The 12963-nt window shown below is 38.2% G+C and overlaps 2 protein-coding genes across 5 annotated transcripts in view; both read left to right on the forward strand.

Moving 5' to 3' along the window:
• ca10b (carbonic anhydrase 10 (inactive)b) overlaps positions 1–1511 on the forward strand; it is a 29679-nt gene extending 28168 nt beyond the window's left edge. The window contains exons 8-9 of the mRNA XM_039687398.2: positions 217–388; positions 551–1511. Of these exons, the coding sequence (XP_039543332.1) occupies positions 217–388; positions 551–573 (195 nt within the window). The 3' untranslated portion in view covers positions 574–1511. The remainder of the gene's footprint in view (positions 1–216; positions 389–550) is intronic.
• A 219-nt stretch (positions 1512–1730) lies between these two features.
• On the forward strand, positions 1731–9892 carry smarce1 (SWI/SNF related BAF chromatin remodeling complex subunit E1). Of its 4 annotated transcripts, none has more exons than XM_039687157.2 (11): positions 1731–1807; positions 2640–2692; positions 2990–3033; positions 4770–4868; positions 5628–5720; positions 6247–6378; positions 6457–6628; positions 8206–8378; positions 8478–8579; positions 8687–8921; positions 9009–9892. In XM_039687157.2, the coding sequence occupies exons 2-11, from the start codon at positions 2686–2688 to the stop codon at positions 9224–9226; spliced, it is 1275 nt and encodes a 424-aa protein (XP_039543091.1). In that variant the 5' UTR covers positions 1731–1807; positions 2640–2685; the 3' UTR covers positions 9227–9892. The 4 variants fall into 4 exon arrangements, with proteins under 4 accessions (XP_039543091.1, XP_039543092.1, XP_039543094.1 ...); XM_039687158.2 differs by having other exon boundaries at positions 5628–5708; XM_039687160.2 differs by lacking the exon at positions 4770–4868.
• Positions 9893–12963: the final 3071 nt, after the last annotated feature.

Genomic DNA, 12963 nt, shown 5'->3' on the forward strand with positions numbered 1-12963 from the left:
CAGTATGTGATTTGCTGCTCAAGAAACATTTCTTATTATCAATGTTTTGTGCAAACAATGATTATTTTTCCACAATTCTCTGATTTCTATTTGAAATAGAAAACCTTTGAAACATAACTCAACTTTTACTTTCACTTTTGATCCATTTAATGCATCTTTGTTGAATAAAATAATTCTATTATTTTGAATATAACCCAGATTAACATATCTTTTCAGATGCAGTCTCTTCGTCTCCTCAGTCAAAACCAGCCGTCTCAGATCTTCCTCAGTATGGGTGACAACATGCGGCCGACCCAGCCACTGCACCAACGCTGCATCCGCACCAACATCAACTTCAGTCAGAGACGGGACTGTCCTAACAACCGTGTGCTGAGGCCGCAATACAGAGGTCTGTGTCACACTCCACATCAATAACGTGCGTTCGATAAAGCCGAGCACTCTAATTAGACACTGACCATCATTGCTCCTGAAACAGATGGAAATGAAACATTTGTCTTTGTGAATAAGTGTCATGTTTCACGACAGTGTTATTTTCTGCTTCTCTTTTCAGTGAATGAATGGCTTCTGAAATAAAGGCTTGCTGGGGTTTAGTTACTTCAGAAATGTGACCACTGGACAGAGGAAGATGGTATACATTCTGCGGGATGAAGCTTGTCAGTGAGACAGGACTCTTCAGTAAAAATCTAAATCAAATTACTTTTCTACTTGTTTACATTGAAAGCAATTGCTTTAACCATTCAATCAGACAGGACTGGTTTTCAGTGACACTGTGTCTTCGGGAACTCTCGAGGAACCGTCTCCTCTCGTTGTTTGCATCCAAACAGCAGGTGCGTTCAAGGCTTGTTGCAGCAAATGAAAAAAATACCTTGAGACTTTGAGACTTTACTTTGACATCAGGCAAACAAAATGATTTCAAGCCTATACCTTGGTCTATTTGGAGCATGTTGCCTTCTCTACGTAAGTGTTTACAGTGCTACATGAATTGAGTGATATCTGCCCAATAAATCTTTGAAGTGGTCGTGACTCGTGGTGAATGTTTCTCTTTAGTTTTTCAATGAGGTTTTTGAATCTGCCATGTCACTAAGCTGCAAATTTGATTTTAATGGATTGGCAATCAAAATAATGCATAATTGAGTCTGTTGACTAATATATGTTGACATGGTGCTCAGAAGGGTAATGGATTTAATGAATATTTAGGGTGATGAATGTGTAATAAAGTATGTAACAGACCAATCTGTTCAGATTTAGTAATAAAAACTGTCCTATTTTGTTGGATTTAATGAAATGAGCATTATAGCGCATTTTCAAATGTCTTATTTGTTTATACTGGAATGGTTTATCTTTAAATGTAAGCTTTCTATCTAAATGTACATTTTTCAGTAAATGTAAATGTGTAATCTAAACTGAGATGCTTATATTTACACTTAATATTTAGCTATGTGATAATTATGTCTCAGTCATAAATGTCCAAATATGAGAAATTTAAAAGAGAATTAAATGTAAAAATTGGTCACATTGATTTTACTGCTAAAAATCTGACAAAATGTTGAAGTTTTTGATTATATAAACCACCATTCAATAGGTTTTCGGTTGGTGGGATTTTTTTTTTAATGTTATAGAAAAAAAGTCTCTTATGTTCACCATGGCTAAATGTATTAGTTTTAGTTTATCATTTTGCGTCCATCTCTCAGTACAGTATTAGATTGTGACCACTAGATGGCAGAAATGTACTGGAAAATCAGGTCAGATGCAGCTCAAAATGTGTCACATCCTGGCGGAGCACCATTGAGGGAACAAAGAAGCTGGGGTGAGTGTTCGTTAATGTGCGTTTTATTGCATATTACTGTGTTCAGGAAACAACTTATTATCTGTGTTGTAATATAACAAACACGCCTATTTAAAAATGACGTTTTTTTTTGTTTATATGCATCATGATTTTCATATATTCAACGGTTGGCGGACTTAAGTGGTAACTTAGCCCGCTAGCTAATGCTGTTTCTATAACACCGGGTTGTGTTTTTAAAAAATATATGAAAAATAAGAAACGCTAAACACAATCCAAATAACGTAAAACACATTTTCTACCTGAAATGTGAATATGAATTTGAATTTGTTTTTCATATGATGTTTTACTGTTAGTGAAAGCCAGTGTTAGCCGCTTTCATTCATTGATGTTTTGCACGTTAGCATCTCCGCCGTCCAAGCATTCATGTATTCGGGGTGCGTATAGCTCGTCAAGTACAACGCCTTTATGTGGTTTTTCGTGTTAATAACATTTATTTTCTCCCCTTGTAGCTATCATTGTAGTAAGTTCATCAATAAATAAACCTCTTAGGCTGCTGCACGCCTTCTCGCCGTTATCTTCACCCAGTAACCACACAGGCCTGAGATCCATAAACGCAACGTCTCATTTAATTCCTATTAAATCCACCTCTTTATTTATACCACACACACACACTGTGGGATGTTCAATCAAACCGAATTTCACATTATAGCTAAACAGGTGGGTGCATAGTTTTAAACAAAACATATATGATCAAAAAGCAGGTATGTAGATGTTTGCATCTTGAGCAAGTTGATCGTGTTTTTGCACACATAAAGCATGCCTATTCGTCTAATAAGTTTTTGCCCTATTTCAGAACCAAATGATGGGGATAGCCTGATATCCTCAATCCTACAAACAAGATGTCAAGTAAGAGCACATTTCAATTGATTGGTTTGACCCCTTAAAGCCCACCCATCTTGATCAGATCTTCAGAACTGACTTTATTAATCTATTTCTTTGTTTAATTTTACCACTTTCTATGAATACAGTGTAAAAATGGGTGTGCGTCTTGTAGATGTAATTAACTAACATTTGTGGTGTGAAGTGTGCACATTGAACCGATGCAGATGTGACGAATAAGTAGGCTTTACCACTGGTGAAGGATTTTCAATGAATTTCAATAGTCACATAATTACATTTTCGTCCCTTCTCTTCCTCTCACAGAGCGGCCACCCTATACCCCTGCCCCCACCCCAGCCCCCACAACAGTAAGTATCCAGGACATGCCAATCATCCATATGGCCCCTCCCCTCCATCACCCAAACCTATATCGTTAGAGATGAGAGGATTGTGGGAAGGTCACAGTTTCACACGGGGTGGCTTTTGTTATTTCCGTGTACAGCTTAACTCGGTTCTATTAATCCATAAGTTGCTGAGGATACCATGTACTTCAGGCTCCAAAAGTATTATTTAATGAATTAGGGCTGCACGGTTTGGAAAAAATGCTAGTTATAAATTGCTATATGAAAAAAAAAAAAAATACTGGAATTTTTGCTAGGTGACTTAAATAGAAATAATTAATAATTCTAGAATTATGATCTTTTTTTGTATTTGACACAATTATTAATCATTATTATTATTATTATTATAATTGATGTGATTTAATAAAAAATGTTAAACAAAATGTCATGGTAAAATATTGACTATAATAGTACAATAATACTGTTTGCCTTAATTCTTACATTTTGAACATTTAAACAGTCAAGCTTTTATTTTGGTGGTTTGCTAGCAAGTAAATATGCGCTGGGGGGGTTTCAGAGTAGAGCGTGGCACTGTTCATTTACGTGTGCAGCTCATGATTCGCAGCATCTTAGTTAATTTACTGTCACACGCTACGTTTACCTGGACACAATCGTAATGAAATCAATACGATTGATCAATCCGATCAAGGCGTTTTCTTGAATGATAAATAAAGTGATCGGGTTGATGTGCACGTTCATATGTCACAAGATTCAAATCGGAATTGATTCTTTGACATGCGCAAACTGCACGAAAATGCCACTGTTCGCTCATAACTATTCTCCCATATTGGTTCTGTATTTGTTTTAAACAACAGACTTAATATTTATCCGTCTCTGGTCATGATTTGGAGACGATGAGCACGAACCGTTTTGCTGATTGGATTTATCACGCAGTAAAAAAACCCCTGCCCAAAAGTCATGTGTGGATGAGAATCTAAAACAAGCACTGGTGGGACGTTGTCCTGCTTCACTTCACAGACACTGAGTGAAACGAGATTTTGTTTGTTTGTTTGTTTTAAAAGTCCGTTTGAGCCGTCAATCCGATTATAAGGGTCCATGTAAACGCAGCTACTGTATCATGAGCTGCATGTGTTAACAAACAGTGCTGCGCTCTGATCTGAAACACGCAATGCACATATGTAATTAAATCACTGCCTTCACATTTGAATAATCGCACTAAGTCAAGTCACAATATCTTATTTTATTGTGTGTAGTCCCATGGTTATTCATTAAATACTATGTGTAGAGCATAATGGTGTGTAAGCCTCCTTGTGCTTTATAGATTCTGAGAACCATTCGCAGTAATTTAGTTTCTCCACATGCATTGAATCATGTGTGGTTGAAATACTTGATTCAAATCCCCGGTAATTACTTTAAGCGTTATTCCTGTAAGGCTAGTCGTACGCCACCATGATATTTGGCTAAAATCCTCCCGATCATTATCCCTAAATTTAACAAAGCCTTTTAGAATGTTATTTTGTCCCACCACCCACCCATAGTGCCTGTGGCTTTGCTACTTTGCTGCACAAGTGGATGTAGAGTAATGCTAGGGTTGTGCTGCTATCAAAGATTGCTGCTTTTTGCATGTTTTATGCAAATCATGACAGAAAACAAAAGCAGGTTCTCCTTTTCATTTTTTTTGTCCCTTCCTCCCTTGTTTGTGTCATTTCTCATTCGTGTTTTGTCTCATTTGTCTCCATCAGCAAATGCCCACCACCCCTGGGTTTGTGGGGTACAACCCATACAGCCATCTGGCCTACAACAACTACAGGCTGGGAGGGAACCCCAGCGGGAACAACAGGGTAATGGTTCGACCGGTGCCAACTAGGGCCCTAGCGAAAGCCGAGGGATTAAAAGCCCAGACGAGAGGACACTAAAGCTAACTTACATGGCCTGAATATGAAATAGAGTCAAATGCTTTGCTCTTACACTGTACAGAGTAATTTCATAGAGTTGAAGATGTCTGTCGGGCAGTAGAGTCGAGTCTTGGGTAGTTCTCAACTAGTAGCTTCCATAATCCTCTTGCTTCTGTCAAGCAGTCACTCTCAGTAATGTCTGGATGGGTGTGATTGACACAGAATGACTTGTAGCTTCATAGTGATTGCTTCTCAGAACTGTTGCCCCCCCCCCCCCCCCCTCTCCCCCGTCAGCCATCCTATCACTTCATCATGCACGAGAGCCAACGGTCGTCCGCTCGCATGGCTTTAGATGCCCGTGCCAAACTCTGCAACTTGGCATGACTTCTTAGCAAGCTTGAGGCATTTTAGCCGTTGGCTTGTTAAAAAAAAACCCTCTGCAGAATCATTTTCGGCTATAAAAGACAGTTGCTTTGTGTTCAAGAGGGTGTAATGCATGGCCTTGTTGGCGTAATGTTAACGTGCTGTATTTGGTTTGTCGTTCAGGTACGTCTCCCGCCCCCTTTGCGAAGCACTTCACGCTGTCATTGTTTCTGTTTGCCTCCTGTCCCTCTCCATAGTGCTCCATTATGAAGTTCTGTGTTGACCATGTGTGCCCTTTACGATCTCTAACGCCCCGTGTGGTCCTCTTTCCCTTTCCTGCAGAACTCCTCCGGGATCACCGTTCCTAAGCCGCCCAAACCGCCCGACAAGCCGCTGATGCCCTACATGCGGTATAGCCGGAAGGTAAGCAGGAAGGTAAGACACCCACGGTGTCTGCTTTTACTGCTTGTAAATTGCAGAGAGCGCTTCTGCGATCATCTCAAAGGCTGAGGGGTGGTCAGTGGCCTGACTCCGCCCCTTCATATGGTAGACCCCCAACATCGCTTCATTGCTTTCTTCTGTTTAAACAGGCTGGGAAGCTGACATCTTTTCTGATCTACTCATTGGAGGCTATAAACTTTGCCGCATTTCCTTTCTGTTTTGAGCAAAGTGTTTAAAAAAGATGAAAATAAAGCACTTAGGTTGAATCCGTAATGTATACATAACAGATCGATATATATATATATATATATATATATATATATATATCGATAATAAATATAATGTTCAGATCAATTACGCTTGCTTTTCTTTCCTGTTCTGCATTCATCCTTTAATTTTGGACTGAAAGGTTGACAAACATGGTGCTCTTTCTCTCTATCCTTTTGGAAAAAATGCAACCCTCTCCGGCCAGGAACCCGTAATGTTCTGTCGACTCTGAACTGACACTTGTCTTTCATAGGTTTGGGATCAAGTTAAAGCCTCTAATCCTGACCTGAAGTTATGGGAGATCGGAAAGATCATCGGTGGCATGTGGAGAGACCTCACTGATGAGGAAAAACAGGACTATTTAAATGAATACGAGGCTGAGAAGGTTTGTTTCTTGCATTTTGTCCTCACTTGAGATTTATTTGAAAACGATTCCTGGGAAATCGCGTTGTTTTCCCTGCAGATCGAGTATAATGACTCTTTGAAAGCCTACCACAACTCTCCAGCCTACCTGGCGTACGTCAACGCTAAGAACCGTGCTGAAGCTGCTCTAGAAGAAGAGAGCCGGCAGAGACAGTCGCGCCTAGACAAGGGCGAACCCTACATGAGCATCCAGCCCGCTGAGGACCCTGATGGTGAGTAGGGGTGTGCAAAAAAATCGATTCACATTTGAATCGCGATTCAATCTTTACCGATTCAGAATCGATTCATAGAATTCCAAAAATCGATTTATATATATAGGCTATATTTTTTAATGGCGTGCAGGGGCGGAGTGGCAATCGGTTGAGTTGGGACTTTTACCGGTGGTCCGGTAGTGTTTCTATGGTTTCGAGGCTGCGAGGGCCGGTCTGATGAATATTTATTGCAAGTTCTTGCCGCCCGCTGGTCAAACTGTGCAGCCACTCTGTTCAACCCGTAAATAAATGCATCGATCCGCAGATCTTATGTTTGAGTTCTGTAGATCTTTTGCCAAGCGTGTCAGAGGTTACGGGTTCTAAACCGCACTCGTATAGTTTTTTCTCTCTCTCATCAAAACCGAATATGTTCATCACATTTGTGTGCATTTTATTTTAGATTTCACCGGAGTCTCCACAACGGCGATAGATTGAAGCGCGCGTCCGAGAGAAGACTGCGCGAGCCACAGAGAACACTGTATATCCATGACACTGATCGCAGCGGACACGAGCGCTCAGCTTGATTTCAAAAACAACAGGTCTCTTATTTAATAGCGAACTAAATGAATGCTCTGCTAGTTAACTGGAGATACCCGCAAATTACGCGCCTATGAACGGCTTCACTGGATCTAAACAAATCAATCTAACCATAGATGTTACCAGTTAGCGGTGGCTTTTTTAAATCTATTTAAAATATTTTCACAAGGGTTCTATGAAATTAGTATATATTTTTAGGAAGTTCAATGTGCCCAGTCGAGTTCACATTTCAACAGTCAACCTGGTAGCTGAAGTAGGCCTACTCCTTAAACCACATTTAGCATAATTGTTTGTTTGATCTGACTACAGCACTTTAAAGCTAAATGTAAAAGCTTTTTATTTAAGTTTTATTTTAAACTTGAATTAAATGTATTTAAAAGCTGGCCAAAGCTTGGCACTTCGCACTTTTTAGTTGCAAAAGTTTTTATTTTTGTATGATGACATATAAAGTAATATCAAACTTTTCTTTTAAATTATGTCTACTGCAATCAATCACGTAGGAAAAAGTAAACTACATTTATATAGACCTGCGAATCGTTTTTGAATCGAAAATCGATTTTGAATCGAATCTCGAGACAAAAAATCGGTATCGAATCGTGACATTTTCTGAATCGTGCACCCCTAATGGTGAGAGTGACATCTTTGTCACATTTGGATGAAGTTGTATGAATATTGCTGAGACTGTTTCCTCTCAGCTTGAATTGTACATTGTTTTGTTTACTCTACGTATATATAATTTGTGTATTAGATCTTCATAAATGCCAGGGGCTTACATATTACTTGTTTGTATCTCAAACTAATGTCATATTACCATGGGAAGTAACCTTATTCTGGACTAATTCTTAGTGGATTAATTGGCATCCAAAGTCCAAGGGATTTATAATGTCAGAGCCATTCAGATTTTCTTTTACAGATGTCCTGCTGAGAAATCCAAATGGGCCTAAAGTTTAAAAAGGTGCATTTTGAGAAAAAAAACACTCCAAATATGAAATTTCTCTTAGACTATGACGACGGTTTCTCCATGAAGCATACAGCGGCAGCTCGTTTCCAGAGGAATCACCGGCTCATCAGCGACATCCTGAGTGAGGTTGTGGTGCCTGATGTTCGCTCAGTGGTGACCACCGCTCGCATGCAGGTGCTCAAACGTCAAGTCCAGTCGCTCATGGTGCACCAGGTAGGTTGGACATGTTAAAGACACAAGTCATAAAACGCAAGACTGTTAAGACACGGTTAAATAATTGTTCCTGGTTTTCTTTTGTTTGTTTTTAAACAGAGGAAGCTTGAAGCAGAGCTGCTTCAAATCGAGGACCGACATCAGGATAAGAAGAGGAGGTTCCTGGAGAGCACAGACTCCTTCAATAACGAGCTCAAACGGGTGTGAAATTCAGTTTGATCGCTGTACTAAAAACCCTTCTGTTTAGCCTGAGCTCAAATGCCAGATGAACTGTCAGTGATTGATGTGTGGTTTGTTTGCTTTTTTAGCTGTGTAGTCTGAAAGTGGAGGTGGACATGGAGAAGCTGGCAGCTGAAATGGCGGCTGCAGAGGAGGCGGCTCGCCGGAGGGCGGAGGAGAGAGAGCGGGAAGCAGCAGAGCAGGTGGAGAGAGCCGCTCAAGAAGAGCAACAGCCAGCTGCGGTTCAGACCAACGCCAACACGGAACAGACCTCCACCAGCGAGACCAAGGATGGAGAGGACAAGCCCACCCCAATGGAGACGGGTCAGATCTTTTCTCTTACTATGAATATTGAACAAAAATAGTCTAATAAAAGATGTTTGACTGACCTTTGTGGTGTCCGTCCTGCAGAGACTCTGGCTGAAGCTTCTGAAGTATCTCAGGAGGCTGAGCAAGGCACCCCAGCTGCAGAGGGAGAGAAACCAGCCCAGCCTGAGCCTGCAGAGGGTGCTACAGATGAGGGCACCAGCGACAGCACCGCTCCGTCTGAGACCAGCTCCGGACCCCCAGCAGAACCCCAGGCCTCGGACAACACCCCTGAGGAGCGGCAGCCCGCCCAAACCCAATAACCTCACCCCCTTAATCTACAAGTCTCACTTCACTCTGTCTAGAGTCATATGTCCTCTAGGATTTGTCTTTTAATCCTATGACCTGCCGGTACAGTGAGTGAGAACAGTGAACATTTTTGCTTTCCCCCATGACATTTGATAAGAACAGCAGAATCTTAATTGGCTTTCACTTGATCAGACATGCTGACCCACATGGGACAAGCCCACTTCAGTACTTTAGAGCTTCTTGGCCATTACAAAAGCGGATTTATCATTCTAAAGTGAAAGTAACTTGCACAAATGTTGAATAAAATGTAATGCTTGCATCCTACTGTCAACAAATGGTTGCAAAAAGCAGAACTGCAAAGTTATTTTGCTGTCGTTTAACATGTTTTATCTACCTGTTATTTTATGGTATATCTTTTTCATCCTTTGATAGTTTGGTTGAGTAGTCTGTGGGTTGTAGTTTTTTTTTTCTCCTCATCCTAGTTTCTCTCCTTTTTTTTTTTTTTACTTAAAATAAAGCCATGTTAATGCGTCATGATTTTCCGGATTGACCACAGGGCAGAGGGACATTGTTCTGTTGGTATCTTCATGGAATGGTATTACTTTAAGCCTCTGGATTATTGTGTTTTGTATTGTTGGAAGGCATTCCCTCAATAAAGTGATTTCTATGTCTGTTTTAAACATCTGCTCTTTTTGTCTTTAGTAAATTAAAATCTAGTTTTAACCCCTTAGCTGTCACCCTCCTGCTAGCAGGATATTTAAGTTTACTTCAATATTTTTCTACTAAATCCTGATCTAATCATGGCAAACTATATATCATTGGAAAGGTCTAAGACTCCAGAATATGTATTTGTTGATGATTTTGTAGAAAACATACAGTATATGTTGGAAGAGTAATTGGTTAATATATGACAAGTGTGCATCAAAAAAATATCTATCATTACAGGAGTTTTCACCTTTGTAACTAAAAGTCAGCAACCACACTTTTAATCATTCAAACTTTGATTTGCATGTTAAAAGTTCATAACAAAACATATAATCTAGTATTTGTCAATAAAAAAATGTTATCTTCTAAAAAGTATATTATATATATATGAAGAGTTCAGATGCAAAAGCCTCTAAATGCCATTTGAAATTTTCTTCTTTAATGATGATTTTTATCAAACTTGTATATTTAAGTTCAGTAATTTCACTTAAATAACAATTAATAGGTAATTATCATTGCCATTTAAGTGAAATCACTGAACTTGAATATACAAGCTTGATAAAAATCATCATTAAAGAAGAAAATTTCAAATGGCATTTAGAGGCTTTTGCATCTGAACTCTTCATATATATATATATATATATATTAATATTATCCTCTAAAATATATTTTATCACCTTTTTTTATTACATCACATATTTTATAGTTATCATAAATTAGATACCATTTGAAAGCTTAAGAACTCAGAATTAGTTCTGTGAAAACTGTTTTGAAATTCGATGTTGTGTAACCAAGGAAACGGTACTCAAAATTATTTTATCATGCTCCACCCCTTTTGGCCATCATTATATTTCATAATTTATTATCAAAACCTTTCCTAATCATGGCAAAACACATATTGTCAGAAAGTTCTGAGTTTCTAGGATCCATATTTTGAGACAGAAGTGATATTTGGACAGAGATGTAATATGTAATGGCAGAATGCACACAATTAAATTCAATGTCACCCGGTTGCTATTTTTGGTACTAGGCCTATGCCTAAGCAAAATCTCATGGGAACTGCAATTTTTGTGATATCAACTTCAAATTTGGAACACAACTTGGTTAGATACATGGCTTTGACTTTCTGTCATTTATAGGCTGAAACATATTACTTTAAATGTATAATAAAATAATATATATATATATATATATATATATATATATATATATATTACATTTTCATAAAAATATACTTAAACTTAAATAAATTTTATATAATTAAATTCTATTAATTTATTCCATTTCCACAATAATCTGCCAAGTGTCTTCTTTTAAAAGAGACCAACCGTGAATAAGCGTGTGTTGTTTTTTCAGACATTGTTGCCTGATTTTGGGATCAACTTTTCTATTTTGATTATATTTTAAATGAAAGCTGCATCCATATTACATTATTCTGACCATAACACCAACATGACATAATGATCTGCGACAAAAGTACATTTATAGACAAGTAGCCTATACTGTAAGGAACACAATACAGCTGAACAATTATAAACTGCCTTGTTCTTTGGAGATTTTGAGAGTGTGCTCATCATAAAGCAGAACAAAACCCCAAGTGTAATAAAGGATGTGATCAACCTATATTTATCATTATGTAAAGGCATCTCCATAGCAACCATAGGAAAAAATACTCGCACTCTCCTTATTATTCCATTAAACACCAAAGCATTACATAAAGGTATCTCTAGATCAAGCACTAGAAAAGGTTACAAGACATTTTTAGGAACAATAACTCCTGAATATAATTACCATCTCTGTGTGCATTACGCAAACAAGTGAAGTAACTTTTTAGTGTAGGGAAATAACAAATATAATCATTTAACCTGAGACTCAAGACATTTTCATCATTTACTCCCCCTCATCATATCGTTCCAAACGTGTATGACTTTCTTTTGTGGAACTTACAGGAAGAACAGGTGACGAGTGACGACTGAATTTCACTGTGTACAAAACATACAAACACTGAGCCATTTACCAAAATATCCTATTTAATGTTCTACAAAAACGTTTGGAACAACGTTAGGGTGAGTAAAATTATAAAAAGTCAGAATTGTGAGATAAAAAGTCACAATTATTTATTATATTTTTTTATTCAGTGGCGGAAACAAGCTTCCATATAAAATAAATAAATAAATAAATAAATAAATAAATAAATTTCAAGTGCATTAATACATTTAGGAGCGTTCCTTTAACTCATTCCAACAGTAGGTGGCAGTATTTTATCTTGTTGAATCTTGCTCTGCTGACAAAAAAAAAAAGATTCGATGGATGCGCTTGAAAATCAAATACATTTTTACAAAAAAAAAAAACATCAATAGGTGACATCAATAGGTGACATTAATAGGTGTCTGAGGTTTCAGTCTCTTTCACATAATGCACAATCTCACAAAGAAGATTGCAAACCGCAGGATTTCAGTGCATGTATAGCAGGTGTGTGTGCGTGGGCGACTGCCAGCGGAAAGCGTAGTGGGCGCAGAGCAGGTAAACTCTGGATGCTGTTAGCTTGTGGGCATCACTACTCACTGGTGATCTCTGTGACCTTAACACTATATCTCCCGTAGGCTATTACCATTAAACTACGCAGTTCTAGGTTGCATTACTGTCCTTCTCACATGCTGCTGTGCATTTAACGGTTTCCTCTGACTAACACAGGAAAAGACAGTGTCACATTTAATGTGGTTTTCACCACAGAACAGCTTCAAAAAGCAATCTATCTGCAACAGAGATGAATTTTACAACTTGAGTAAAACCCACAATTAACTTTAAGATGGGTTGAAAAGGATAGTTCACTCAAAAACGTATGGAAATGTCATAAGTTGCGCATCCTTATATGTTATATAACATATAATGATTTGGGACATTGAATGGGGACATTCTGATATAAAGATCTCCTTTTCCACAGATGAAAGTCACACAGGCTTCAAAAGACATGTGATGTGTGTATAAGCCAATTAGACTTAGAAATTCTTAAGCGTTCTTATTTATTTTTATTTATTCCAATTTA

This window comes from Pimephales promelas, chromosome 3 (genome assembly GCF_988280905.1).
Source record: "Pimephales promelas chromosome 3, fPimPro1.hap1.1, whole genome shotgun sequence".
Classification (NCBI taxonomy): domain Eukaryota; kingdom Metazoa; phylum Chordata; class Actinopteri; order Cypriniformes; family Leuciscidae; genus Pimephales; species Pimephales promelas.

Coding starts and splice junctions, on each gene's coding strand:
- smarce1 (XM_039687157.2), top strand. Junction 3,034..4,769: donor CCACCCCAGCCCCCACAACA/GTAAGTATCCAG, acceptor TGTCTCCATCAG/CAAATGCCCACCACCCCTGG. Junction 4,869..5,627: donor ACCCCAGCGGGAACAACAGG/GTAATGGTTCGA, acceptor CCTTTCCTGCAG/AACTCCTCCGGGATCACCGT.